This window comes from Ammospiza nelsoni, chromosome 18 (genome assembly GCF_027579445.1).
Source record: "Ammospiza nelsoni isolate bAmmNel1 chromosome 18, bAmmNel1.pri, whole genome shotgun sequence".
NCBI classification, from domain to species: Eukaryota; Metazoa; Chordata; class Aves; order Passeriformes; family Passerellidae; genus Ammospiza; species Ammospiza nelsoni.
This window is the reverse complement of record NC_080650.1, coordinates 11,840,463-11,867,261: the sequence shown is the minus strand read 5'-3', so window position 1 is coordinate 11,867,261 and position 26,799 is coordinate 11,840,463. Positions and strand designations below refer to the sequence as shown.

At 41.6% G+C, this 26,799-nt stretch overlaps 1 protein-coding gene across 1 annotated transcript in view; it reads left to right on the top strand.

Moving 5' to 3' along the window:
• LOC132081612 (uncharacterized) overlaps window positions 1-26,799 on the top strand; it is a 28,202-nt gene extending 1,403 nt beyond the window's left edge. Inside the window, exons 3-24 of the mRNA XM_059485445.1 lie at window positions 264-424; window positions 877-1,001; window positions 1,724-1,853; window positions 2,442-2,590; window positions 2,954-3,141; window positions 4,057-4,167; window positions 4,693-4,794; window positions 5,096-5,171; window positions 5,917-6,044; window positions 6,370-6,569; window positions 9,449-9,497; window positions 14,841-14,939; window positions 15,770-15,930; window positions 16,488-16,612; window positions 18,020-18,149; window positions 18,287-18,435; window positions 19,029-19,216; window positions 20,234-20,344; window positions 20,420-20,521; window positions 21,551-21,626; window positions 23,453-23,580; window positions 25,373-26,799. Coding sequence (XP_059341428.1) covers window positions 264-424; window positions 877-1,001; window positions 1,724-1,853; window positions 2,442-2,590; window positions 2,954-3,141; window positions 4,057-4,167; window positions 4,693-4,794; window positions 5,096-5,171; window positions 5,917-6,044; window positions 6,370-6,569; window positions 9,449-9,497; window positions 14,841-14,939; window positions 15,770-15,930; window positions 16,488-16,612; window positions 18,020-18,149; window positions 18,287-18,435; window positions 19,029-19,216; window positions 20,234-20,344; window positions 20,420-20,521; window positions 21,551-21,626; window positions 23,453-23,580; window positions 25,373-25,579 — 2,895 coding nt within the window. The 3' untranslated portion in view covers window positions 25,580-26,799. The remainder of the gene's footprint in view (window positions 1-263; window positions 425-876; window positions 1,002-1,723; window positions 1,854-2,441; window positions 2,591-2,953; window positions 3,142-4,056; window positions 4,168-4,692; window positions 4,795-5,095; window positions 5,172-5,916; window positions 6,045-6,369; window positions 6,570-9,448; window positions 9,498-14,840; window positions 14,940-15,769; window positions 15,931-16,487; window positions 16,613-18,019; window positions 18,150-18,286; window positions 18,436-19,028; window positions 19,217-20,233; window positions 20,345-20,419; window positions 20,522-21,550; window positions 21,627-23,452; window positions 23,581-25,372) is intronic.

The following is a 26,799-nucleotide window of genomic DNA, read 5'->3' as shown; positions in this document are numbered from 1 at the left end:
TTTATTATAATGAATAAAAGGTCCTAATTTTTTGGCGTAGGAGAGGTAGGATTCAACATACTAAAGAGTATAACTAATCTTTGAAAAATTCTTTTACACTATTAAGCTGTATGAGAGGAAATATCAATCCTTATTTGCAAACAAATGTCCTATAGACATGCTTTTAGTCACAACCATTAATCTAATTTTTTTTTAATTGCAAACATAATGAAGAACATTATGATTAGTGCCTTGGTGGAATGCAAATCTCTTTTTTGTGCCAGTACATTCAGAAGTTTATCAATGAAACGTGGCTGGAGCGCTATGGTTCTGTGCTGCCCCAGGAGAGCCTGATGCTGCTGTGGTCCCTCATCGTGTCTGTGTACTGCATGGGGGGCATGATAGGCTGCCTGTGCAGTGGCTACCTGACTGCAACTTTTGGGAAGTAAGTACATTTCTCAGGGCTGTGACAGAGGAAGCTGTTAAGTATTAGTCAGTAAAAGAAGGGATACCAGAATTTCACTGCCCCCTGCTGCCTCAGAATTTACCCAGCACATAAAACGAAACCAGGGTGCATTGGAGAGACAAGAATTTCTGATTCCCTTGTCACAGCTTTTGTTGACATACAATTCCCATAGTTTTGCTGGCATTTTATCCTGCAGGAGTTTCCTTCAGCCTCATGGTTTGCTCACACAATGAGTAAGAACAATCTAGCTTCTCCCTTTCCACCCTTCTGCAAAGCCATCATGCCTTTTAATAACCAGATTTGGTTGTCCTATAAGCAATGGCTTTAAACATGGCCATGGCTTCAGTCTGTAAATCCAGAGAATAATCAAACATAAGTCAAGGAAGAAAAGTAAATCATGGGTCACAGCCAGGTTTTGCTCACTGTTGCAGGAAGAAAAGTCTGCTCTTCAACGACGTGGTGCTGATAACAGCAGCGCTGCTCACTGCCTCCAGCAGGAGAGCCAAGGCCTTTGAGATGATCCTGGCTGGGCGTTTCCTCGAGGGCATCGCTGCTGGTGGGACTCTGGGGTGGTGTTTGCAGGGGTTCCAGCATGAGGGAAGAGATGGGAATCTTGACTCCATGTTTCAGAAGGCTGATTTATTACTTTATTATATATATTATATTAAAAGGAAATGATATATTAAAACTACACTAAAGATAGAGAAAAGATTTCAGCAAAAAGCTAGCAAAGGAAGGAAAGGAATGAAATGATAAAATCTTGTGACTGCTCACAGCCTCAAACAGCTGGACCTCTGATTGCTCATGAAGTAGAAGCAACTCACATGGACCAATCCCAGATGCGCCTGTTGCATTCCACAGCAGCAGATAATCATTGTTTACATTTCGTTTCTGAGGCCTCTCAGCTTCTCAGGAGAACAAATCCTGTCAAAAGGATTTTTCATAAAATATGTCCATGACAGGACTCCCCACTTTAATGTTCATGGGACTTCTTTGGGGTGGGTACAGAAATCTTCCTGCTGGGAGTTCCCAGGAATGTGCTGGAACCCAGAGGGACTGGAACAGACTGGGGCAAGGGAAGCTGAGCTGTCCTTTGCCTTCAAAAGCTCTTGGAGAGAGCTGATGGATTAGCTAAACATCCTGATTGAAGTAAAAGGTGCATTTTCAGATATATGGGAGGGGGCTCAAAAGAGAGAGGACAGAGCTGAAGGGAAACTGAAAAGGGATCCTGTCTCTTTCTTTCCACAGCTTTAGCACTCTCCTGTCTTCTCCCTTTAGGAATACACCTGAATGCCCATGTTCAGTATGCTGGAGAGATCTCCCCTAAGAGGCTGCGTGGATTTATAAACGTGACCTCCACGGTGTTTCTCGCACTAGGAAAAACTGTAGCACGAATTCTTGGATTAAGGTGCCTGTGCTGCTCCTTCTCTGTCTGTTTTATATTTATTTTTCTTCTATATAGCAGGGAAGTGGTGTTTTCCCAGTCCTGGAATCACACCTACACCAAGGGTGGGGTTTTATTTTGCTTAACTACGACAGTCAAAGAGGAGGCATCTACCCCATACAAGTCCCTGAGGTTTCCATGTTCATTCCCTGGGGATAGAAAGGCCTTTCTCTTGGGAAAGAATGACTCAGTCTCTGGAGGTGCAGTTGATAAGAAAAGATTGTATGTAAATACTCTTATTAAACTTGTGAGATCTGAAAGTTTTGCTAATTTCTTAATAACTTCATGCAGAGTTGCAGTGTTAATTTAGGGAGCTGTTGTAGGAATATTTTGACCTTCAGAAATTAAAAGTCTAAGAAAAATGTCAATCTTGCAGAAGAAAGAAAGTATTAGTCTATTTTCCTGTCACTAACCTAAACATCATCTATTGCAATTGAACTTTTCAATGACTGTATGTATTTTGTTTAGCTATCCTAGAATTTAGAAAATACCTTTTTACTTATAAAGTGTAATTTCACTGGACTATAAATAGATTCTAACATGCTTTCATAGAGAACTTTTAGGGACTGAAGACATGTGGAACCTGCTCTTGTCCTTCTCTGGGCTGGTGGCATTGATTCAGCTGATCTTTTTGCCATTCTTCCCTGAGTCCCCACCCTATCTCTTGCTGCAAAAAGAAGACAAAGCTGGTTGCTTAAAAGGTAAAATAAAACTTTAGATCCTTAGTTTGTTAAACATTACTCCTGGGAAAGTGAAGCTAACAGCAGGAATTGGCTTTTCTATTAGCCAGCCACAGATTTCTTGATAATTGCATGATTAAAGTCCTCCAGAGCAAGCAGAGTCATCAGAGACATTTAAGATCTGCCCCTAACTGCTACAGCATTTTCCAGGGAAGTTTCACCATGTTCCAGTAAGTGATGTTCCTTCCAGTCCTTTGCACAGTAACTGATCAATCAAAGCATGAACTCAAGTGCAAATGTTTAGTGTCATTAAAAGCTGAAAACCACAGAATTATGAATGGATCAAATGATAGAGGTGTCTACTTCATTCTGTCTCTTCTGTAGCCATGAAGCAACTCTGGGGAGAAGGGAATTATCAAACAGAATTTGATGACTTGATGAAGGAAAAGGCCATAACAAAGGGCACCAAAATCATGAATGTCCTGGAGGTGCTGAGAGAAGGATCTGTGCACCCACAGCTGTGCACCATGCTCCTCCTTCTGCTGAGCCTGCAGCTCTGTGGCCTCAGTGCAGTTGAGTATGCCCCATTTCCATGCTTGCATCTACTTTTAATTCTCCAAATTACCCCAAAGCCAACTTGTCCCTTTCCCCTGGGTGTGCATTACTCCTCCTCACACAGAACACACTGCCTGACACCTGTGGTATCACCCCAGGCTTGCTCATACCTTTCATGGAGCTCCTCAGGTGGGAGTGCAAGAGCTCCAGCTCAGCCTAAGTTCCTGCAAGGGCACTGAGTCTTCATTCCCCTGCTGCTACAACCAAGGAATCTGAGGAGGAAAGGGTTCCAAGTATCCTAAGCTGCAGGAACCCAGCACCTTTCTTTGACTTCTGCCATCCAGTTTCATTCATTTGAGAAAGGACATTTATCCATGAACATCCTTTCAGCAGTTTGCATGTAAAGCTGGCTGAGCCCAGTGCAGCCCAAGCTGGCAGTCATTCCCCGTGTTTTCATTTGTCTGGGGCCTGTCCATGAGCCCTGGTTCAGCCTGTGCTGGAGGTGGTTCATTCCAGCTGCCAGCAATGGAATTCCCTCTGCACTCTGCTGGCAGGGAAATGGTGCCCATTCCTTCAAGGATGCTGCAGATGAGCAGATTCTGTTTAGCAACTGGAAAAGATCAGAATCAACAGTTTGCTTGACAATGTCTGGTGTGCTAAGACTGAGATTTGCTTTTCTTTCTCTTGTCTTGTCCCTTTCCTTTTCCTTTTTTCCAAAACAACACCTTTTCCCATGTCTTACAGGCAATAGGCTCCTTCTGTTTCCTTGATTGCCATTAACCTTTTGATTTCTCACATCTGGAGCAGTTATGTCACCTCTACTAAGGCCCAATAATATATTGCTGGTTTTGCAGTGTGGACAAACCTTATCTAGATCCTGGATAAGCACATATCACATCTGTTAACTGTGCTTTATTTTTCTTATTTCCCAGATCACCTTTTACACCTCAGAAATTTTTGAAACAGCCAACCTGCATGAAAGCATAATCCCATATGTATCTCTAGGAGTTTCAATCTCTGAACTCATCTCTATCATATTCTGTGTAAGTCAGAACTTCCTGGGGTTTTAAGAATTAAAGTATTCTTCCTTGAAGCAAATGAATCTCTGTAGGAACCAAAGAATTTTTCTGTGGTGCTGCATAAATCTGTACAGTGGTTGTTATCATCCACTGCAAATTTTGTCCCAGCTTTCATGTGTTTCATCCCATCTTCATTCATCTTAATTTTTTATAAGAATCCCTTCTGAAGTGTCATTCAAACATAAATATGTGTACTAATTTCCCCATATTTGTGTTTAGTATACATTCAAATGGAATTGTACCATGCTTCCATTGATTACAGTGTTTAAGAAGTAGCTGCAATGCTGGGCAGTGATGGTAATTCATGGTATCAGAGAGTGTAGAAGGAATTCAATAAAATAAAGTTGGTACCAATAAGATTAGTGTTCTCTGAAGTAAAAAGAGCTCAAAGGGAATGCTTGATTGGTTGGATTGGCTTGATTTGTTGGATGGCTCACAGCTGGGTTTTGCCACGTTGCAGTGATGGCAATCTTTGTTTCTGTTCCTCAGAGCTCCATCATCGATCGCTTTGGGCGCCGCCTGCTCCTGTGTGGGGGTTATTTGCTGATGGCTCTGATCCTGGTGCTGCTTGAAACCAGCCTTCTGCTGAGTGTAAGCAAATGTCCTGCAGGAGTGGGCCTGCAGCAGAATCCTCTGTGCAGGACAGCAGCCTTTGCTTCATGTCCAAACCAGCAGGTCAGAATGTCTCCTAAATACAAACTCACCTCTGTGGATGTGGCACCGCCAGCTGCTGCTGGTTCAGTAAGGAGAGATAAGCAGGTCTAGAGAGCACCTATCACACAGCTCAGCATCATGGGTTTTCTCAAAATATTGCTGCTCCTGTGCTTGGATCAGCTGTGTCACAGCTATAAAATTGATTTTTGTCCTCTCCCTTCTCTTTGCCTTTGTCTAGGATCAGTTCCTCTGGCTGAGGTACTGCAGTGTCATTCTCATCTTTCTGTTCATCATTGCTTATGGACTGGGACCAGGTGAGCACCACAATAAAAGCCTTGGATCACAGAGATAAGCACAGACCATGAATATATAGAAGTAGAACTAGAATGTGTGAGTATATCTTTGAAAATCAACAGCTTAGTGGAGACTGAGATTGAGGGAATCTCAATTTTTGATGAATTAAATACCCAAGAAACAATTTTTTAAACAAATAATTCACACCCAGATGAATCAGGACCCTGTTTTCTATTACTGGATTACAGGTTCAAACCAAATAAATTCTTGTTAATCAATTTATGAAGATTTGTTTTACAGTGTGAATACTGTTCAGTGCACACAGGTTCAGATGGCTGATCTCTGCCAAAGGGCAGAGGTAGGCTTTTCTAAAATTCCAGAGTTTTCTCAACTTATAAAATTCTACTCTGTGAAAGGCAAGACAGCATGCACAATCTGCCTTTCAGCACTTCTCTGTCCTTTCTTGTCCTCTCTTAATATCACCCTTAGTCACCTCCATCAGTAACACCAGACCCAAATTGCAGCTCTCTGGTAGAACCTCACTCACCTAAGACCAGGATTTACTCTGGAAGTTCTCTGACTAAACACTACCAGTGGTTGCTAAATCTTCCAAATTCAAATGTGTTGTAAGGGCTGTGCCTGACAGCCATGAATGTCTAGAAAACACGACAGAATTCCCACAGTAGCAGAGCTGAGGTATCTTCTATGGGAAATGGTAAATTGCAGCAATATTTCTATAATTTTTATGTTGTTTTTTCCCCTCAGCTGGAGCTGTTGTGGCTGTCATGAATGAAATCTTCACCCTGTCAACAAGGGCCTCTGCTTTTGTAATTGGTGGAATCATCATTTGGCTGGGCCTCACCTTCACTGGGATGGTTTTCCCCTTTGCTGTAGTATGTAACTGGATTCAAATCTTCTCTTTGACTCTATCAGTTTAATCTGGATTCCTAGGCTGATCTGGACAGGGAGTGGGATGAAATGACTTGTAGATGATCAAAACTGTGAATGCCTTATTGCTATGGCATATGGAGGCCATTTATATAAACACTTCAGAAACCACTTGCTGCCCCAGAAACAGATTGAAAAGATAAATAAATATTGTTTCTGTAAAATGAGCCCATTCCTTATTTCACAGGAACAAATCAACAAGTTTCAAGAATGTATAGTTGCAAGTGTTGCCAAGGAAATCACTCATCTTGTTCTATTTTTTATCTCCAGATGCTTCTTGGTCCTTTTTGCTTCCTCATCTTTGTTGCTGTCCTGGTCATTTCAGTGGTTCTTATCTACCTGTTCCTCCCAGAAACAAAAGGGAAGTCAACCTCTGAAATCACAGAGAAATTCAAAAGCTGCAGGTTTAAGAGGAAACATCATCAGCCTGTGGAGATGTATGCTGCTGAAGAAAAGACATTTTGCACCAGGCTCTGATAAACCACCAAAAGTAATTCCCACTGTTCTGGCATAACACAATTGTATTTCAAGTTTTTCTCCATTGCTGTCACTTTAAAGTAGCAAGATTTGTGTCTATGTTTCTTATTTTATAAGAAAGTTCTGCTCAGGTGTAAGAGCAGGGTGAAGATAGGATTAAACATGGCCATAGCTCTTGCAAACAATTTTCATGTCGTTTCTTTATGCTATCACACTGTAAAGGACTTGGTGTTGATTGTGAATGCTGCACATGAACAAATACCAGGTAGAATGCAAATACCAGGTAAAATCCAAATGCCAGGCAGAATACAAATACCAGATAGAATATAAATACCAGGTAGAATAACACCTATTTCCTTGAACTGCCATCAAGTAACTGCATGTCCTGATTGTCTCTATGACTGCCAGGGATCAGCCCTGATTTGGTACAGAATTTTCTCACTTTTATCCTCTGGAGCAGCCTGGCTGCACTGTCCATGCAGATCAGCTGTAGCACAATCAGGAGGAAGTTTTGTAAGATATTCTGGTGCCTCAAGGATGGCACAAGGGTTAACAAATACACACACAGTGCTGAGAGCTGGCAAAAAGAGCCCTGGAGAGAGACAGAGAGTAAGGTTTTGAGAGAGTAGATAGCTTGAAAATTCAGCCCATTTTATAAAAAGTAACTGCTCAAAAAAGGGAGAAGTTGTGCTATCCAGTATCTGCTGTCTGTGTGCTGCTCTAGGACAGTCTGCATTAGCTGCTGCACAATCCTGCACTTCAGTGCTGTGCTCCCGGCACTGTGCTGCTCAAGGGCTGCCGGTCCTGCTGGCCACTGCAGTGTCCAATCACTCTTTAAAAAATTATTTTTCCATTTTCTGCCAAGGTATTTCATGCCACCTCTTTAGCAGTGACGCTTTCTCGGCTGTTTAGGTGGCCTGGAAAGGCCCAGGGATGGCCTTGAAGAGCCGACGCTTCAAAGGACGAGGAGAGACTTCTGATCTTGTCTCGGTCTCGGTGTTTATTAATTGTTTATCTAAAAGATTTTCTTTCAGCCCGACAGAGGTCTGCACAGCAAGCCAGCCATGGGCACACTCTGAGAGCCCCCGGGGCGGTCACTTATCTTTATACCCGAAGTTACGTGTACAATATTTATCATTTTTCCCCAATACCTTCTACCCTTATTAACCGGTGCACTTCTAGTAATAACCAATCCCAAAGTGCCACCATCACCACAGAAGATGGAGGCCAAGAAGAAGAAGAAGAAGGACAGGACACGCCCCAATTCTTCCATCTTACTTCTTTAGACCCCCCTGTACAGAAATCCTAAACCCTGTGTTTTACACTCTAATTAACTTATCCCTTCACCATTTACCCCAGTGAAATCCTCCTATCCTCATACAGGCGTCGTCTCCTGTGTCGGATCAAAGTCCAGCCACCAGACACTTCTGGCAACATTCCAGGACTCCCGAGCCCCCCAAGGGTGGTCTTGGCCACTCTGCACCTCCATCCTGAGGTGCTGAGATCCCGCATAGCAGGACCATAAGTCCTTTATTTCTGTAGTTTACGCACTCTTATTTATTATCATTGTGCTGAGGTCTGAATTAGTATTGAGTTTTAGGGAGTTTTCTATTTAAAAACTTCAAATAATATACTCACTGCTTCTCAAGGAATAACCACAGAAGAAATTCTGATATTAAAGTGCCAATGTGTGTTCCAGCAATTGAAACCTGATTTAGATTTTAGATTCACTCCCTGTATTAAAACAGAGCACTCATGATGGTGAATGTTTCCATTCAGAGAGCCCTCTCCTGTTGAGGGACTGAAATATTTAATCCACCCATTTTAAGTGTTGCCCAATTGCTACAAAAACCATAAATCAACAGAAATCATACGAAGTAAACATTAACCTCAGCCTCAGAGCAGGATGGTCACTTAAGCTGAAGGTGCAGAAGAAGCAGGGGAGAGAACAGAGCCTGGCAGAGCTCTGTGTGCCTGGGATCAGCCACACTTCTGATGTATGGACAAAATCCTCCAGAATGGTGAGTACTGCAGCACCAGCTGTCAGCATTCACTTGCAGAAGAACTGAGAGGTTTCCTGTTGCAATTGCCATTTCTAAACATAATGCATTACATATGCAGCAAACTTTTCCCAAAATAATAGGATAGGCAGGGGATAATCCTTTAAAACGAGAGTTAACATTTAAAATTAAAAAATGAAAAGACACAGACTTAATGTTCTGGACTAAATCATCATGGAAACTTTGGAGGCAGTTCCAGCTGGTTAGAAAAACTAATTTAAAAAAATAGAAATTAAATTCCTGTACTTAGATGGTAAGGTATTTCTGTACCATTTTTACCTGCTTGCTTCCATGTCCAAGTGTGATACTATCAGGCTACTCTCCCAGTTGGTAGCCTGATAATGGTATGAAATTGTACATTTGAAAATAATTGTTTTATGAGTAGTTTAGTTAGTTAATGTGAAGAAGAGCAGCAAAACTGAAAATCCAGAACCTTTATCTGGCTGATCTTTTCTTGCATTTATGCTCTGCATGCTCTGCTGAGATGGTTTAAGCATCATCAAACAAGCCAATATCCTAGAAATGCAGGGGCTATGATATCACAGCTGCTTCTGTGATGAGCTTGAACTGCTCCTTGCATGTTCAGTACCAGTGGTTGTTTGTAATGTTCCTTGTGTTGGGAACTGGTGGATCCCTCACAAATCCCTTTCAAACCTCTATGAATAAATCCTCCTCCATGATAAGAAAAGCAGGTACAGCATCTTCAGAAGCCATTTGTGGTGGGATCATAAAGGATGCTTCTCAAACCAAATTGCAAATTTTTTCCATTGACTTTTCATTCCCAGCTGTTTCCCCCCCACTCCTTTTTGCAGAAAAAAGGGTAAGAGTTTCTCTATAGCTGTTCCTGAGCAGGCTGCTGAGGTAACACACACAGCAGTGCCTCCACTCAGCAGATGTTGCTGCCCTGCCCTGTTCCCAATGTCCTCTCTGACAGTGCAGCTTGCAGCTCCCCTAGCAGTGTTATCCAGGGCAATCTCTAATTCCTGTGCCTGCTGTGAGAGATGAGGACAGCATGAGGCCAAATGGATTACTATTGCAGTGACTTGTGAGGGTTCCTCAGGGTGAGAGAGATGGACGAGAATCTTGCTTCATGATCAGAAGGCTGGATTTATTGATTTATGATATGAGATACATTATGACTATACTAAAGGGAATAGAGAGACAAGTTGCAGAAGCTGCTAAGTTAAGAATAGAATAGGAACCTAAAAACAAGGTTCTGTGTCCAGGCAGAAAGCGGGACAATCTCTCCTGTGAGTGGTCAGCAAATCCAAACACCCACAGAAGACCAATCACAGATGCACCTGTTGCATTCCACAACAGCAGATAATCATTGTTTACATTTTTCTTCTGGGGCCTCAGCTTCCCAGAAAGGACAAATCCTAAAAGAAAGGATTTTTATGAAAAACTGTCTGACAGATTACAAATCATTTCTCTTCCATGCTGCTCTTTCCCACCTGCCCAGGTGTTATCCAGGGGAATCTCTAATTCCTGTGTCTCCTGTGAGAGATAAGGACAGCATGAGGCCAAATGGATCACAAATGTAACAATTATCTTCTTCCATGCTGTTCTTTCCTGCCCACAGTGAAATGCAGCTGCAGGTGGCAGTGCCTCTGAGCTGTGCTGAGCACACATTAAAGCCACAGAGCTGCTAACTCAATAGACAGATGGAAAATCCCCCTTGGGATCAGTGCTCACCATTGGCACTGTCCCAGAGCAGTGGTGTGCTCCTCTGCAGTAACTTCCACTTTCATGTCTCAGTTCCTCCTCTCTGATCTCACTCTTTGCTGCTCCTTTTGCAGGAGCTGCTCTCAGCTGGAGCCCTGCAGAGGGACTGTCCATCCCTGTCACCCAGCACCAAGGCTGCTTTGAAAACTGCCTTGGATCCCTCTGGCCCTTCTTGTGAAGTGGCTGCCTCTGCCACAGCTCCAGTGTCTCCTGCAGAAGCCAGGTTGCTTTGCTGGGCTCCTCCTCTCTTCATGGCCTTTCCCTCTCCTCATCCTCATCCTCCCAAAGCTCAGCAAGCCAAAGTGCCAGCCCTCAGGAGCCCTGCTCTCCCCAGTGCTCACTATTGCTGCATCTCCTGCAGTCACTGATAAACCAGAGAATTGATGATTAACCTGCCAATATTAATGTTTGTGGGTTATTGTAATCCTGTACCAATGCCTTTCTCTCATACATCTGCAAGAGACATCTCAAATTATTTTGACTACTCACCCTACCTATCTTGCCTTAAAGAAAGAAGAAAATTTTAACTATGTTATTTTTATTGCTGTTTCACACCTCAAGACTGGAGTGTATCATGTCACAGTAACCAAACAAACTGGATTTCATGAAGTTAAACTTTGCCTTCATTGTCATCATTTTATCATCACGTTAAAAATGCTGTAACAGGAGGAGCAAATAAATAAAATAAAATTTTCTTTCTCTGTTTTATTTCCAGGAAAACCTCATCTCTTTCTTCTTCCTTATCTTTGCTGAGATCCTCATCAGCTCAACATTTTCATCTTCCTCTTCATTCCAGAGACAAAGGAAAGCTTTGTTATGAAAACATTGATGAATTTGGCATGTTAGATTTTAGGAGACCTCATTCCTTTACAGGAAATACTTCTCTTGAGGAAGTGCCACCTACACCAACTGGTCAGCAGAAAGAAAATGTATTAGGTCATAAAAGACCTTGATGCTTGCAGACTGCAAAACAAAGGCAAATTATTGTTTTCTATTATGGGAAAAGATACCAATATTTTTTCACTGACACAAGTGGAATCTTCTCAAATGAGTCACTCTCAAATGTTCTTGAAAATGTCAGGGCAATCAACAATCAATGTTGATTGTTGAGTCAATATTCAACAAGTCATTGTAACAAAAAATATGTGCTGTGCTAAACTCTTAGATTTCACTTAGAATGTGTTTTGTGCCCGAACATCTTCTTTAGTTCCAGTCCCTGTGATTTTGTTACTCAGAATTTAATTTTGAGTTTTGGATTACAATAAACCCAAATCAAATCTAAAAGAAACCACTGAGTTTCTCTAGGTGTGAAATTAAACTGCAGATGGCTTCAGCCATCCACAACGAGTCCAATGTGCCTCAAGCTGGCTTAGAACCAAGCCTGATTTTCAGCTTTTACACAAAACTGTTTGTTTGACACACCTCATGGAGGTGGGGTTTGTGTGTTTGTCCATCTCACAGCAAGCATTTCCTACAGCTCTGTTAAAAAACATAATTACCAGATTGTCACAGACATCTTTTATGAAAAGTCTTTAAGATTTTTCCTCTTGAGAAGCTGAGAAGCCTCAAGAACAAAATGTAAACAATGGTTATCTGCTGCTGTGGAATGCAACAGGTGCATCTGGGATTGGTCTCATGTGGTTGTTTCTAATTAATGGCCAATCACAGTCAGCTGGCTGGGACAGAGAGCTGAGCCACAAGCTTTTGTTATCATTCTTTTTTTTTTTCTATTCTTAGCTAGCTTTCTGAAAAAAAAAAAAATTCTGTTCTTTTAGTATAGTTTCAATATAATATATATCATAAAATAATAAATCAAGCCTTCTGAAACATGGAGTCAGATCCTCATCACTTCCCTCATCCTAAGACCCTGTGAACAGTCAAACAAGACCTCCTTAACTCAGAAATAATTCTATAAACATGAAATCCTGCACAACTTCCAGTGTAGCAGCTTTCTCAAGAATATAGGTGACATTTCCAACAGAAATGGTCCATTTCATTGATTTCACAAAAATCCAAGAAGGAATCTCCTAGAATTAAATTCTTCTAAAAGTGCTAATAAGGTGAAATAGCACCATGGCTCAGAATCACCAGAAATCCCTCAAAATGTAAGAGACATTTCTCACTGTGAGCTGGTGGGATTTGCTGCTATTTGAGGTCCTCAGTAATGATTTTCAAGAGGTGAATTCTTATGACATATCCTCCCTACTGCCCACTACAATTTGAGAAAAAACACATCATGAAAAGGAAACACTGCCATTTTGAAACAATAGCCAAGAGATATGCTGGTAACTGCAATGTCAGTGTTCAAGAGAAAATACAAAAAATGCCAAATCATTCTAAACACTGCTGCCAGCCAGAATAAACAGCATTTGCTGTGCAGTTATACAGACAATACTTGGAGTCATCAAGTAACCAAGGTTTTAATATTAACATGCGTTTTTCTCCTTTATTTGACTCAGAGGATTTACAGTGAACCCCTCTGTAAATCATTACATTCTGTGTTTTATAAACTGACTTTACAAGTCCTGAGGGTGAGCTTGAGCATTTCCTGGGGGCCTCAGTGTAACCCCAGTGCCCCAGGACAGAGCCCTGGCATGAGGAGAACGAGCAAAGGCTTTGAGGGCAACAATTGCACAGGGCATCAACCAGACAGGAAAGCCCCAGGCTCACCAAGGTCTTTTTCCCAGTGGGAGTTGCACAGAGCTGCAGCTGGAGCTTTGCCTCTCAGGAAAGGAGCCTCTGGCAGTCAAAGGGGATTTGTCACCTGCAACACTGATTTTGGAGCCATTCTGTGTCAAAGCTGGAACCTGAGGGAGGGAGATCCTGGTGGTCCTATCCCAATTTGTTAGGGCATATTTATCTTTTCTGACAATTTTCATGAGTCTTACTGCTTTGTCACCACACCTGGTCAACAAACATCTCCATAAAACCCAGACAACAAATACCCTTCCTCAGCACAGTCTAACTGATTCATAAGGCCAGAACAGCAAAATTAGCCTCTGAAATTTGCCTATTTGTCTTCTAATTATCATTTTTACTTTACCAAAGAATTACATACTTTACTTACTAGTAAATAATAGTTACTAAACCTTGTACCAGCTGCTTTTTTTTTTTTGTAGATTATGGCAGATATGAGTCTATACCATAGAATAAAACATTTTACTGTTCCTGGAAAACTGTTTGGACTGTTTTGCCTGAGCTCTTCTTGTTTCCCTTCCCAAAGCCCTCACTGGTCCCCAGATGCTAATTTTCTCTGCTTTGATACTTTCCCCCTCAAGACTGGACTAGATGTAATTATTTCCTGAAATACTTAATCTGGCAGTGTTAACTTTGGCCAGTTGAAGTAAATATAAGTGAGTGAAGATGAAATAGTGAAAATTTAACTCTGATCCCTGAAGCCAAATGCCCAGCGCTGGAGCAGCAGGCAGGAGACAGAGAGACACAAGCCTGTGATGACAAAGCCACACCACAAGCTGGACAGCCAGCCCTCAGGCAGAGATGACTGGTTTCCTTTCAAACCTGGTGAGTACTTGCTGGGGTATTCACATCTGGGACATTTTTGTGTGCTACTGGGGCTTCAAAGGAAATAAAATTGGTGTCTTGGTAAGAACAAGGCTCCTGTTTACTGCAAACATCTTGGAAGTGGCTCTGTCCACTATTTTGAGGTATTAGAGCATTTCATATGCTCTGCTATCCATCTTTATCCATATATTAATGTGTTGTCACAGACATTTTTATGGAAAATCCTTTTTTTAGGATTTTTCCTCTTGAGAAGCTGAAAAGCTTCAAGAACAAAATGTAAACAATTATTGTCTGTGACTGTGGAATGCAGCAAGTAGATCTGTGATTGGTCTTATGTGGTTGTTTCTAATTAATGGCCAATCACAGTCAGCTGGCTCAGACTCTCTGCCCGAGCCACAAACCTTTGTTATCATTCCTTCTTTTCTATTCTTAGCCAGCCTTCTGATGAAATCCTTTCTTCTATTCTTTTAGTAGAGTTTTAATATAATATATAACATAAAATAATAAATCAAGCCTTCTGAAACATGGAGTCAGATCCTGGTCTCTTCCCTCATCCTCAGACGCCTGTGAACACTGTTACAATGTGTCCTAAATGTTTTCCTGGACTGAAAAATACTTGCTTATCTAGAAATATAATTTGCTTTGCTAACCTGGTAAAAAAAAAGTGTTTTTAAAATACACCTAATTATTTAGTGCAAGCCATGGTAGCAGAGGTTTTGAGAGGCAGGGAACAGGATCTAGAAGCCATGGTGCCTTCACAAAGATGTTTGTGGAAGCTGCACTTCCTTGAGCTGGATGGAGGGAAATCACAGGAAGATGTACATCCCACACCAGGGCAAGCAGAGAGAATATTGCCACCTGAAAATCCCCTGAACAAATGAGATGTTTCTGGAGAATGATTTTGAGAACAGCCTGATGTGGGTACAACCTTAAGAAGATTTTGTTCTACCTCTGCAGGTTCAGTACCAGGGGCTCTTTCGAATGATCACAGTCCTGGGCATTGGTGGCACATTCCAAATTGGCTTTCAGATTTCCACCATTACCTACATGTCTCAGGTAGGCAAAGCTGCACCTGGCACTGTGCTTCATGAGAGCACTGGGTCTCCACTGCTGCCTGAGGCTGCTGCTCTGGCATTCAGAAAGTGTTCGACCACAGTATTCTCTCATTTCCCATTTGCTATGATATCATGAGGAGCAGGGCATGTCAAAGTGTTGCAAACAGAAGAAAAGAGAGATATGCAAGTTGTTAATAGAAGTGTTCCTCAGAAGACACACACTAACTAGGGTGGCATCTGTCTCCCCTAAAATCTCACAGCACATGGGCCTTCTTCATGGTTTCAGTTTATATTTTTATGGTTATCCATCCTCACAGAAAAAGAGAACAAGTGAGCCACACTCTAGGAAAAGTCTGCTTCTCTCCACTGATCACATTAAGGGCACTGAAGTCTAGAGGGAAGACATCATTATTTTGTACACATCACCTTAATGGAAAATCATTATTTTCTGGCTTCAGAGCACTAAGTTCTGAGTGAAAAAGTATTTAGGAATTGCACTGAACAGGCTCTGTGTAATGTAGCATTCTTGGCAGGTATGTGAGAGAAAACCCATAACTCATTTGCAGAACTGTGTAGTACTGTTTGCACTATTCTTTAGTACCAGTCCATGCCTTGCTTCCTCAGATTTCAAGGATAAAAATCCCAAAGATTGAACTTTAATGGCAGTATGAGCATAGCACTCTATTATACTATGTCTGATAGCTAATGCACACTTCTAAAGCCTATGAGAAAAAGTAACTTCAGCTAAAGCAACCAAATTATTTTGTAAATATGATAAAATCCCTGCACTGCTGTCACAGGCATTGTTAATGATTTTATTTTCTGTCTCAGCACGTTAAGGCTTTCATTAATGAGACGTGGCTGGAGCGCTATGGCCACCCCATCCAGCAGGACAACCTCCTGTTCCTGTGGTCCTTCACTGTGTCCATCTTTGGCATAGGAGGGCTCCTGGGGTCCTCAGGCAGCAGATACCTCACTGTCAAATTTGGCAAGTATGTATGGTCAGAGGCAATGTGTCAGCTGAATCTTAGCTTAAGGAAATGATAGTTGGGGTTATAAATGAGACAGATTTTAGACTCAGTGATATAAATAAGAGATTCAGCCAGCTCAGCTGTGGTGGCAGCTGATTCTCCTGCTTCCTGCCCATGTCCTGGAGCCATGCCTGGGTTCATCCCAGCAATGGGGAAAGGCAGCTCCTGGCAGAAGTCAGAATGGCTTCTGGAAAGGGCTACTAAAAGCACAGAAGCACTGAGATCCCTGTTGGTGCTGCAATAATGTGTTTCACAGTGGATGTCCAAGTACAGAGTTTTCCCTGCTACACACCCCAGAAGTGTTCCAAAACCCCCAGGTGCAGCCACGTGCCAGGGCACACCATGAGTCCAAAGTGCTCATTTTGTCCTGGACCACACATTTGTAATTCCAAAAATCCATCAAGACAACTTTAGCCAAGACTTCCTGCATGGCATTAAACGCAATTTCCCTTCTGAGGCATTAAGTGCTATTTCCCTTCTGAGCCACAAAAAATCTTTTTATGTTCTTGCCCTTACAGAAAGAAATGTCTCTTGTGCAACAACGTGCTGATGATAGTGGCAGCCTCCATCATGGGCTGCAGTAAAATATCCCAGTCCTTTGAGATGATTCTAATTGGACGCTTCATGTGTGGAGTGAGTGCAGGTGAGTGACTTCTCCCACAGGTCAGCTGAATCTCACATCATTTTACATCTTTTTTCAAAGTCAATAATAAGCCTCCACTAAGAAAACAAAATGTGGAAGTCAGTGATTTTTTGTAAGAAGATTTTCTATAATGCTCTGCAATAAAGAGCATAATTATTATCAGTTTCACTAAAAATGAAATTCAGCTTTGCCAAGTGGATGAATATTCAGAGATGTCAGAAATGTTTTGATACCTCATGAAAAAAGGGATTTTCTCAAGAAAAATGTGTATAGCACTTTCTTAAATTTATCTAGCAGTACTGATAATTATACAGTTTAAAGGTAGTATTCACAAGGAGGAGTATTCCAAGCAGTAAGTCCTGGGCTTAATAAGATCTGGGCTTAATAAAGCAAAATCACTCCTGGCAAGTAGACTACAGGCAGTAAAACCATCCTGTGCTGCTATCAGTATTTTTTTGTATTTTTCCCTACACAAAACTTGCCTTTCTATTGTTTGCATATTCACAGGGATGCCTCTTTTAGCTTATTCAAGAGTTCACTTAGAAGTTAATGTGTATTTTTCAAATAACCAGATTTTGTACATTGCTTCTCTGACAAAGAGATGTGTTGAAGAGCTATGATTGTAATTTGAGAACAGCTTACCAACAGGGGCCTTGCTCTGTTCTAGAATCTATATCATATCCCATTAAAAAACCTGATTTTTGTTAAAGAGACTGCAATCAAAAGAGATTGCTTTGCCATCACATACAGCCAAGAGAAGAACATGTTGCATTTGAAACAGATAAAAGGGGCTGTGACCACCATATCAGGAAAAAGCTTCTGTTCCCAGACTAGTATTTAGCATGTCTGAGTTAATAAATTTAACTGGAAACATCAACTCTGCCTGAAATCATAAAAATTATTTCTGGATAGAAGAAAATAAGTACTCATGTCTCCACCTAAATCACATACAAATCAACATTGACTGTAGCACTATTTGTGATCATTTGCCATGAGTCTGCCACACAGTTCTTCAAAAGCATTATGTCAGAAAAGGCTGAGATTATGTGGGTTAACTACAAGCACATTAAATACTGCTGAAAAGTGTTTAATTATTCAGCACTTGCATACCCTGTGTTCTTTAAAACATGCTAAGGCTCACAGGAGAGCTTATGATGAGGCTACACCTGCACTTCAAAGGGAGAACTGTACATTTCTTAAGGTCAGGAAACTGCATTCTGCAAAGAGGACCAATACTTTATTAGAAATAGTTTTAAAAAATCTAGTTCTGAAAGTCTCAGGTGTGAGTTATGTGCCAGACACAGCTGTATTCTGTAATACTTAATTATTTACACCCAGTGAATATAACTGGATTTCCAGTGGTTTTGTCTTTTTTCTTCTCTCCCATAACTCCCTCCTCACCTCAAGGTCTTTGTGTTCCTCTACATCACCAATATGTTGGAGAAATTTCCCCCAGGAAGCTCCGTGGATTTGCAAACTCGACTTCCTCCTTCTTTTGGACGTTGGGAAAAGCCATAGGGCAAATTTCAGGACAAAGGTACGATGCAATTGATTACCCACACAATTAATTTCTGGATCCTTTCCACCTTTTGCTCCTCCCTCTGCTTTTCCATCCCTTCCTTTGTCTCCTCAGAGCAGATGCAATGAACTCTAACCCACATTTGTCCCTGCCAGGGAGCTGCTGGGCAGCCAGGCACTGTGGCCCCTGCTGATGGCCTCCTGTGGCCTCCCAGCCCTGGTGCAGCTGCTCGCTCTTCCCTTCTTCCCAGAGTCCCCACCCTACCTCCTCATGCAGAAAGGAGACCAGGAAGCCTGCAAAAAAGGTAATTGAGGGCTTCAGGTTCCTGTTCCTCACTTAGAATCATTTTGCGATGCTTGCTTCCCCCATATGGAAAGAAATAAACAGGACAAAGTTTCTCCCTGCTCATTTCCCACATAGCTCTGTGAACACCTACTGAGTCCATTATTGTTGTAGTCTCCACACAGAGCACAAAACTTCTTCCCTCTGCAGCTCTGTGGTACAAAACCTTTCACATTTGTCTGACACCACCTGCACTGTCAGCCGGATGATTAATGCTAAATAATAATTGAAAAATAGCTGTTTGCACTGCAGGGCTCTGCAGGGCAACCCTTAGCTCTGGGTATTGGTTGCTCACACCCCGAGAGAAGGAGGAAGGCAGAACAGTGGCCCCATGGGCAGGGAGGGAGCCCCTGTGCACCCCACTAGGGCCCACTGAGCAGGAGGGGATCAGGGCTCTGGAACACCCTGTAAGGGCTCTGGAACATTCTGTAAGACATCTCAGCACAGCCCCAGCCCTGCACACTGGGCTGCCAGACTCTTGTCTCACTGCTCAGGAACCTTAGGGAAAAAACAGAGATGAATTAACATGGCAGGTCTCGCTCTCCTTCTCCACAGCCATAAGGCAGCTTTGGGGTGAAGGCCAACACCAAGCAGAGATTGATGACATCATGAAAGAGAAAGCAACAATGAAAAACACCAAGATCTTGAGTGTCCTGGAACTAGTGAGAGAACCAGCTTTCCGTTGGCAGCTGTACATGATAGTTACCCTGACCGCCACAATTCAGCTCTGTGGCATCAATGCAGTTGAGTGCATTTCCCCTCCAAGCCCCAAGATATCACAGCTCACAGGAGCTGCCTCCATTTTTCTCAGGCTTCTCAGCCCAAACCTCGCTGTGTGCCAGCCCTTCTGCAGTTCAGCAGCAGCCACAGAGCTGGGCTGGCTCTGTGTGTGACATCCCTGTGGCCAGCTCTCGTCCTTGCTGGAGTTCCCTGTCTCTGAGTCAGGCTCACTGAGCAGCCACCTTCGGGAGCCACTGCAGAGCTCACTCTGGGGAATGAGCCCACTCTCTGCTGCCCAGATCTGTAGTTTTGTGTGATTGCTCACTGCAACTGCTGCTATTTGTCCCCTGAGATGTGGGGATGGCAGGCTGCTCACTCTGCCCTTAAAGCTAACAGCAAGCATGCTGCCTATTCTGCAGCTCCTGCAGCTCAGCTCTTCCTCACTGCACTGCTGTTCTGGGGTCCTGCCAAAGTCACAGCTTTGCATGACCCTGCTGCCTCTAACACCATGCTGCAGCAGCATCTGTAAAGGAAACACACAGCTGAATCTAACACAGCTGAATCTAACACAGCTTAAACTGGAATCTTTATCACTCAGCATATCCCCAAACACCAGCAGAGATACTTGAGAAGATGTTTGGTTTAACCTCTCATGACTCCATAACCCACGCTCCTCTTTCTTGGGAATGTCCAACACTGATGGTTTTGGATGGGTTCTGATAACAAGATATGGCTGGCTGTTTCTGAAAGCACCTAGATCAGGAGTCTGCAAATCTGATTGCATTGTAGTAGCTGGAGATCCAATTATCCCAGCATTTTATCCTTTATTAAATTCATTAGTAAAATAATTATATAATGCTTTATAATATTTTTGTCTGCTGATAGAGTGAATACTACCAAAAAGAGTACAGAATTCCAGCTCACTCCAAAGCTGAGCTGCATGCTCCCTGATCAGCAGCTCATATCTAGGGTAGTGTCACACAACTTTGGATAAGAAATCCATTATTTTCTTCTCTTACTGTTTGATTTTTTTTTTCCAGATTTATTTTTACACTTTTGAAGTCCTCCAGGCAGCTGGCTTTGATGAAAAAATGGCCTCCTACATGACCCTCTCTATTGGGCTCTCTGAACTCGTGGCTGCTGTAGTCTGTGTAAGTCCCATTACCAGGGGAGAGGGGCACATTTTGCTCTCTGGCACTGACACTGATGGGATTTTTGTCCTTCAGAGCTCCATCATTGAGAGGCTGGGCAGGAAAGCGCTCATCAGAGGAGGCTACTGGATCATGGGTTCACTGCTAGCTGCTATCACTGTGACTCTGTCCCTGCAGGTAAGGAAATTCTGCTCACAGCAGATTGCTCTATTCTATTTCTGATGTAAAGCTCCCTGGCAGGACCACACTACTGAGAAAGGACAGTGAGGCTTAGATCAAGCTTACCTCTATGTAGAATTAAACTCTCTCTTAGCCAGAGTCTCTTGTACCCCTGCCTTCCTTTCAACATGGTCCCATGACCTTAGCAAGGAACACAAAAACCCCTGGGACACTGGTTCCTGATTTAGCAAACACCAAAGAGCAGCCAGCACACACCACAAGGCACTTGTAGGAAAATGGCCCTTTCTGTTCATGCTGGTTTTAACAAGTAACAGCAAAACCCCAGAGCTTTGGCATCAGTTCATTGGCAAGTGAACTTTGCTGCAGATAATTGTGGGAAGGCACTGTCTGTTCATAGACTGGAGACCAGGTCACCTCTCAAACAGTGACACCTCTGTAGCTCTTTCAGAAGCAAATCTCCTGTGTTACCAGTACTCATCCAGAGCTGCTCTGCAGATACACTGCAGAACTGACCTGGAAGCAAGGTGGCAGCAGACTTCTGCTTTTGTTTCACTCATGAAAGCTTCATGTTTCACTCATTTCTCTCTCCAACACAGGAGAGAGAAATCTTCTTTACCTAAAGCATCGAGTGTCATTTCTCCTTGATTAAGATCTATAAAAATTGCTTTTCAGTACCAGTTTTTAAATCCATAACTGAACAAAATTAAGAAATATCTGATTTGTCCTTCTCGTATCCCTAAGGATCAGAGGAAGAACTATGAGATCAAAAAGAAAGGACAGGGTGCAAAAGAACTCTTCAGATTTCATTTAATGGAAGCCTCCCTGGCTTTGCAGCTGCTCTGCCCTGTCTGCTCACCTGACAGAGATCTCAGCCGCTCCACCCACAGAGTGAAGCACTCAGCTCTCAGTGCCCACACACTGAATATTTATTTTTTGAGGTGACAGTGTTGGAAAAGCAGGAGCATTCCTCACCTAGGGCTGGTAACAGTTTTTAACCAGAAGTTTGTTATGGTTTTTTTTCCCCAGGATTGGTACTTCTGGATGCCCTACTGCAGCCTTGCTCTCATTATCCTGTTTACAGTTGTCTTTGCTGTTGGGCCAGGTAAGTTCTCAGTCAAAGGAAATAAAGGAATTGAGTCATGTGAGCTTATTGATAGAGTTAGGAGATACTGCCTTATATTGCAGAATATTTAGCATAAGTAAATTCATTTAACATAATCTTGCAGTCATTTAAACTGCATTTAAACATTGTGGGTCCAATTATTCATTGGACATAAAATTCAAAATTCAGGTTTGAGTTTTGTTAAAAAGAGGAAAGGAGAACACTGGAAAAATACAGCAAAAATAGAGCAAAAGCAGATGGGTAAAAGATTTTTTTTTTAATGCTAGGGGGAAAAAATGAGAAGAAGAAAAGCAAGAGTTCTTTTAAATTCAGTGTTGTATAATGTTACATCTTATCCCACACAGACAGCAGTGCAGAAGACCTACTTTGGAATAATTTTTTTCCTAGAATTTATTGTCTGCTATTCATTAAATTTTATTTTATAAAGGCTAATAATTTTTTAAATATTTGCCTTCCCATATGGCAGGGTTGAGTTATTTTCCTAACTCAAAACAGTTGAAATCCTATGACTTCAAAACAAACTGAAATGCCCAGGAAGTGAATCTGGGAAGCTTACTCATTGGCAATCCAGCAGAATCACACAGAAAATTCATTTTATCAATAATAATTGTCCTTCTATCCTGATACATCTTCTTTCATGAGATGATGTCAGGCTTTCTCAAGTGTCAACTACTTAATTCTTGGATGTCCCCCAAAATTTGAATATTTTACCACTTTCATAAACTAGTGCCCAGCAGTTTATTACATTTATTTGAGTATTTTACCACTTTCACAAACTGATGCCTAGCAGTTAATTAAATTTATTTGAGTACCACTTTCATAAATTGATGCCTAGCAGCTTATTAAATTCATTTGAGTATTTTACCACTTCCATTAATTGATGTCTAGCAGTTTATTCCATTTATTTGAGTATTTTACCACTTTCACAAACTGATGCCTAGCAGTTTATTAAATTTATTTGAGTATTTTACTGTGGATGCCATGGGACAGAGAAAGAGAAGCAGCAAGAGTTTCTCACAGTGGCTTGTGAGAAATTTTAGGGAGCTGGAAAGATGTGATAACTTGTTGACTATAAACAATTTGCAAGTGCTGTTTTTCTACATTATTTTTCTGTTCCTCTCAAAGACAGTACATGAGAAAGATGTTTCTGTTAGCTAGCCAATAGAATAGAATGTATATTTTTAAAAAGTGTGGTTCTTTTGAATAAAACCTTCTTTGCCTTTGTTACGATCCTGCCTCTTGCCTGTTCCTGCCCCGACCCGGGTGCATGAGTGACATTTTACCACTTTCACAAACTGATGCCTAGCAGTTTATTACATTTATTTGAGTATTTTACCACTTTCACAAACTGATGCCTAGCAGTTTATTACATTTATTTGAGTATTTTACCACTTTCACAAACTGATGCCTAGCAGTTTATTACATTTATTTGAGTATTTTACCACTTTCACAAACTGATGCCTAGCAGTTTATTACATTTATTTGAGTATTTTACCACTTTCACAAACTGATGCCTAGCAGTTTATTACATTTGAGTATTTTACCACTTTCACAAACTGATGCCTAGCAGTTTATTACATTTGAGTATTTTACCACTTTCACAAACTGATGCCTAGCAGTTTATTAGATGCCACAAACATTTTCTTTTGTAACAAAGAGCAGCACACTCAGTGCCACTGCACAATTCTGGCACTCCTGGCAGTCCATTATAGCAGCATCTACCAGCTGACTGTGTAACACCCAATCCAAACGTGGACTCCAAACACATCAAACGAGAAACAATTCTCGTTTTTCTTCCCTTCCAGGTGGCGCCACGGTTTCCACCAGGGTGGAAATTTTCAAGCTGTCCTGCAGGCCCCCTGCCTTTGTGATCAGCTCCGTTCTGAACTGGCTGGGGGTGTTTGTGATCGGCACCTCCTTCCCGTTCATCGTGGTGAGTGCGGGCAGGGCGGCGCCGCTGGCTCAGCTGCAGCGCTCTTGGCACCTGCTCTCCCTCTGTGAAACACGCCAAGCGATTGGCTTTAAAAGTTTGAAAGTTTAATAGTAATATGGTTATAAAAATAGCAATGTAATTAGAGTAATAATATTTTGGACAATTAGGATTTAGGACAATAGGAGACAATAAAAACAAAGAGTTACGGGCAGTCCGGGCTCCTCGTTCTGGGCAAAATAAGCCCAAAAAAGGACCCACGTTTACAAAGGATTAACCCTTAAAAGCAACAGCCTGTTGCATATTCATACACCTCATACATGATGCAGAAATTCCATTCAAACACAGGATTCTGTCTGGGCAGTGTCAGCTTCTTCCTCTGAATCCTGACGGCATCACCCTGCCCAAGCGAGGCAGGAAGAAGTTCATTTCTCCTGATAATGGAGCAATAAATTCTATTTCTTTGAAGGATTTAGGTGTCCTGTGGCTGCTATCTTGGTGGGAGTACCTCATTCCTCTCTTTAAAAATGTATCTTACATAGCATAGTTTCTATTTTAACATTTTGTTATAACCTCAAACTATATTTAACACACTACTTAAGAAAATTAACACAGCATAACTTTCTAACATAACACATATAATATTCATTTTAATATTTGCTAAAAGCCAATCATAAAATATGCATTTTTCACATCTCCCATGCCCACTCTGCAACCAAAGGGCCCTGATTTGCCCAAGATACTCATTCAGACTGAAATATTGGTCAATGGAAAGAATCCCTTATCAAATGCAAAATACTCTGGGTGATGCTTTGGGATGGCTACCTGGAACAGAGGCTAGACAGAGCTAAAAGAATAAATTAGGTATTGATTAAAGGCCTTCAAAGATACACCTTGGGCAGTGCAAAAGTCTCACAGAGGCTACAACCAAGGTGGGCAATGGTCACAGGGTTCTCAGACAGATTTAAGTTTGGTCTATTGTGGTCTTTGTGAGGGTCCCCAGGATGAGGTTACAGATGAGAACCTGACTCCATGTTCTCAGAAGGCTGATTATTATATTATATTATATTATATTATATTATATTATATTATATTATATTATATTATATTATATTATATTATATTATATTATATTATATTATATTATATTATATTATATTATATTATATTATATTATATTATATTATATTACATCATATCATCATAGAATGCTATACTAAAGCTATACTAAAGAAAGAGAAAGGATACATCAGAAGGCTTAACAAGAATGAATAATAAAAACCTGTGATTGACTCAGAAAGTCTGACACAGCTGTCTGTGATTGGCCATTAAGTTAAAACAATTCACATGGAACCAATCAAACATTCACCTGTTGGTAATCAATGTCCAAGCCACATTCCAAAGCAGCAAACACAGGAGCAGCAATCAGATAATTATTGTTTTCATTCCTCTCTGAGGCTTCTCAGCTTGCCAGGAGAAAATCCCGGGGCAAGGAGGATTTTTCAGAAATATCACAATGACAGTCTATCAGAGGTTAATTGTCCAATTACAGCTTCAGGTAATGAAGTCACATTCTCTTGGTTTCCTCCACCCCATTCCCTTTTGTTTACACTTTTTTGGGCCTGAGGCAGTGTTGGTGGCCTTGGTTCTCAGGCCTGGAAGGATTGTTCTGTCTGCCCAAAACGTGAGGAGAGCCAACTAACACTGGGACCCAAATATAAAAATGTGCCAAGAAAGTGACTAAAGCAAAGATGTGCTAATCTTGCTTTCTTTCTCACTTTGTTCTTCCCTGCAGGAAAGACTGAAGCACTTCTGCTTCCTCATCTTTATGGTGGTACTTTTCACTTCAGGGATGATTGTCCACCTGTTCCTCCCAGAAACAAAAGGGAAATCAATCGTGGAAATCACAGAAGAATTCAATAAGCTGAACTTTAAAAACAAGAAAATTCCAGCAACTCCAAATCATGTCTCAGAGGATTATACCTTCTGCACCAGGCTTTGACTGACCTTGAGGGGGAATCAGGTTTTTGTAAAAAAGTAGGGAAAAAAAAGACATTTGCCATTTTTCTGCCTAACAAGTTGCTCCAAATGGACTGTCAGCTTTCCTATCTGTCACTTACACGGTTCCCATTTTGCCAACCAGCTTCTTTCTCAAGCACTCCACTCTGGGCAGCTCTGAAAAGTGATAAGGGCTGATATTAACAGGACAGACCTGTGTGAACCAGGAGCATTTTGGCTTAACGTGCTGATGTGTAAACTTAACAGAGTAACCAATACACACTGAAAGTCCACATGTAGAATTTATAAACACTCTGCTGACCACAGAGAAAGGGAAGACCTGTGATCCTCTCTCTCTATGATTTCTGAATGTTTTTACAGGGCTGAAATGGGAACAGTGAAGTTCTTGGCTTGCTATCTCTGGCTAGTGTTCAATCCATAAGAGATTAAAGAAAAAATTTAGTGGGATAGGAGATAAATTCTTTGTTTCTGTAGATTCAGCTGAATAACCAAACCTTGCCAGGTTCCCATGCCCAGTGCCATGTTGTCCTTGTGCAGAGTCTTGTTTGACAGGCTCCAACCATTTCAGCAACAGAGCTAAAAGGACTGGGGGGAGAGTCCATCCTCCCTAAACCCCCAGCACCCACAGCCATTTCAGATACTCTCTGCTCTCCTGCCCATCTCTGCTGCCACCCCAAGCCTGCAGCTCCTCCAGGAGCAGAATTCCCACAGATATCTCAAGAGCTGTGAATCCCACAGCAGCTGAACTGCTATTTTCTTCCTGTGCCTGTTGCCTACCTGGAACCTGTTTGCTCCAGAAGAACTGCCTCAGACTGGAAGACGTTGAATCAGAAACTTTTTTTGAAATATGTAAGGCCCATGAAGAATAGAAAAAGAACTTTTCTTTTCTTTAGAAGGTATCTAACATTCTGTGTGTTCCTTTCTAGTAATGAGAGGCTCACATGGTTGTAGGAGCAAAGCAAAACTCTGGGGAAGAACATGAACAAAGCTAAGCCTTACTGTGAAGCCTTAATACAATTTAAATCCAAACTCTGGACTTGCACAGTAAAATAAGTGGTTTTACCTCTGCTGTTGCTTTTGACTATTTACTTCAACTCAAACAAGGTTACTCAAACTAAGAATTCAGTTGTTCATCTTAACTGCTGCTTATTTTTAATTGCAAATGGTAACTATAATAAAAATGGCAGATTGCCTTGTAATAAA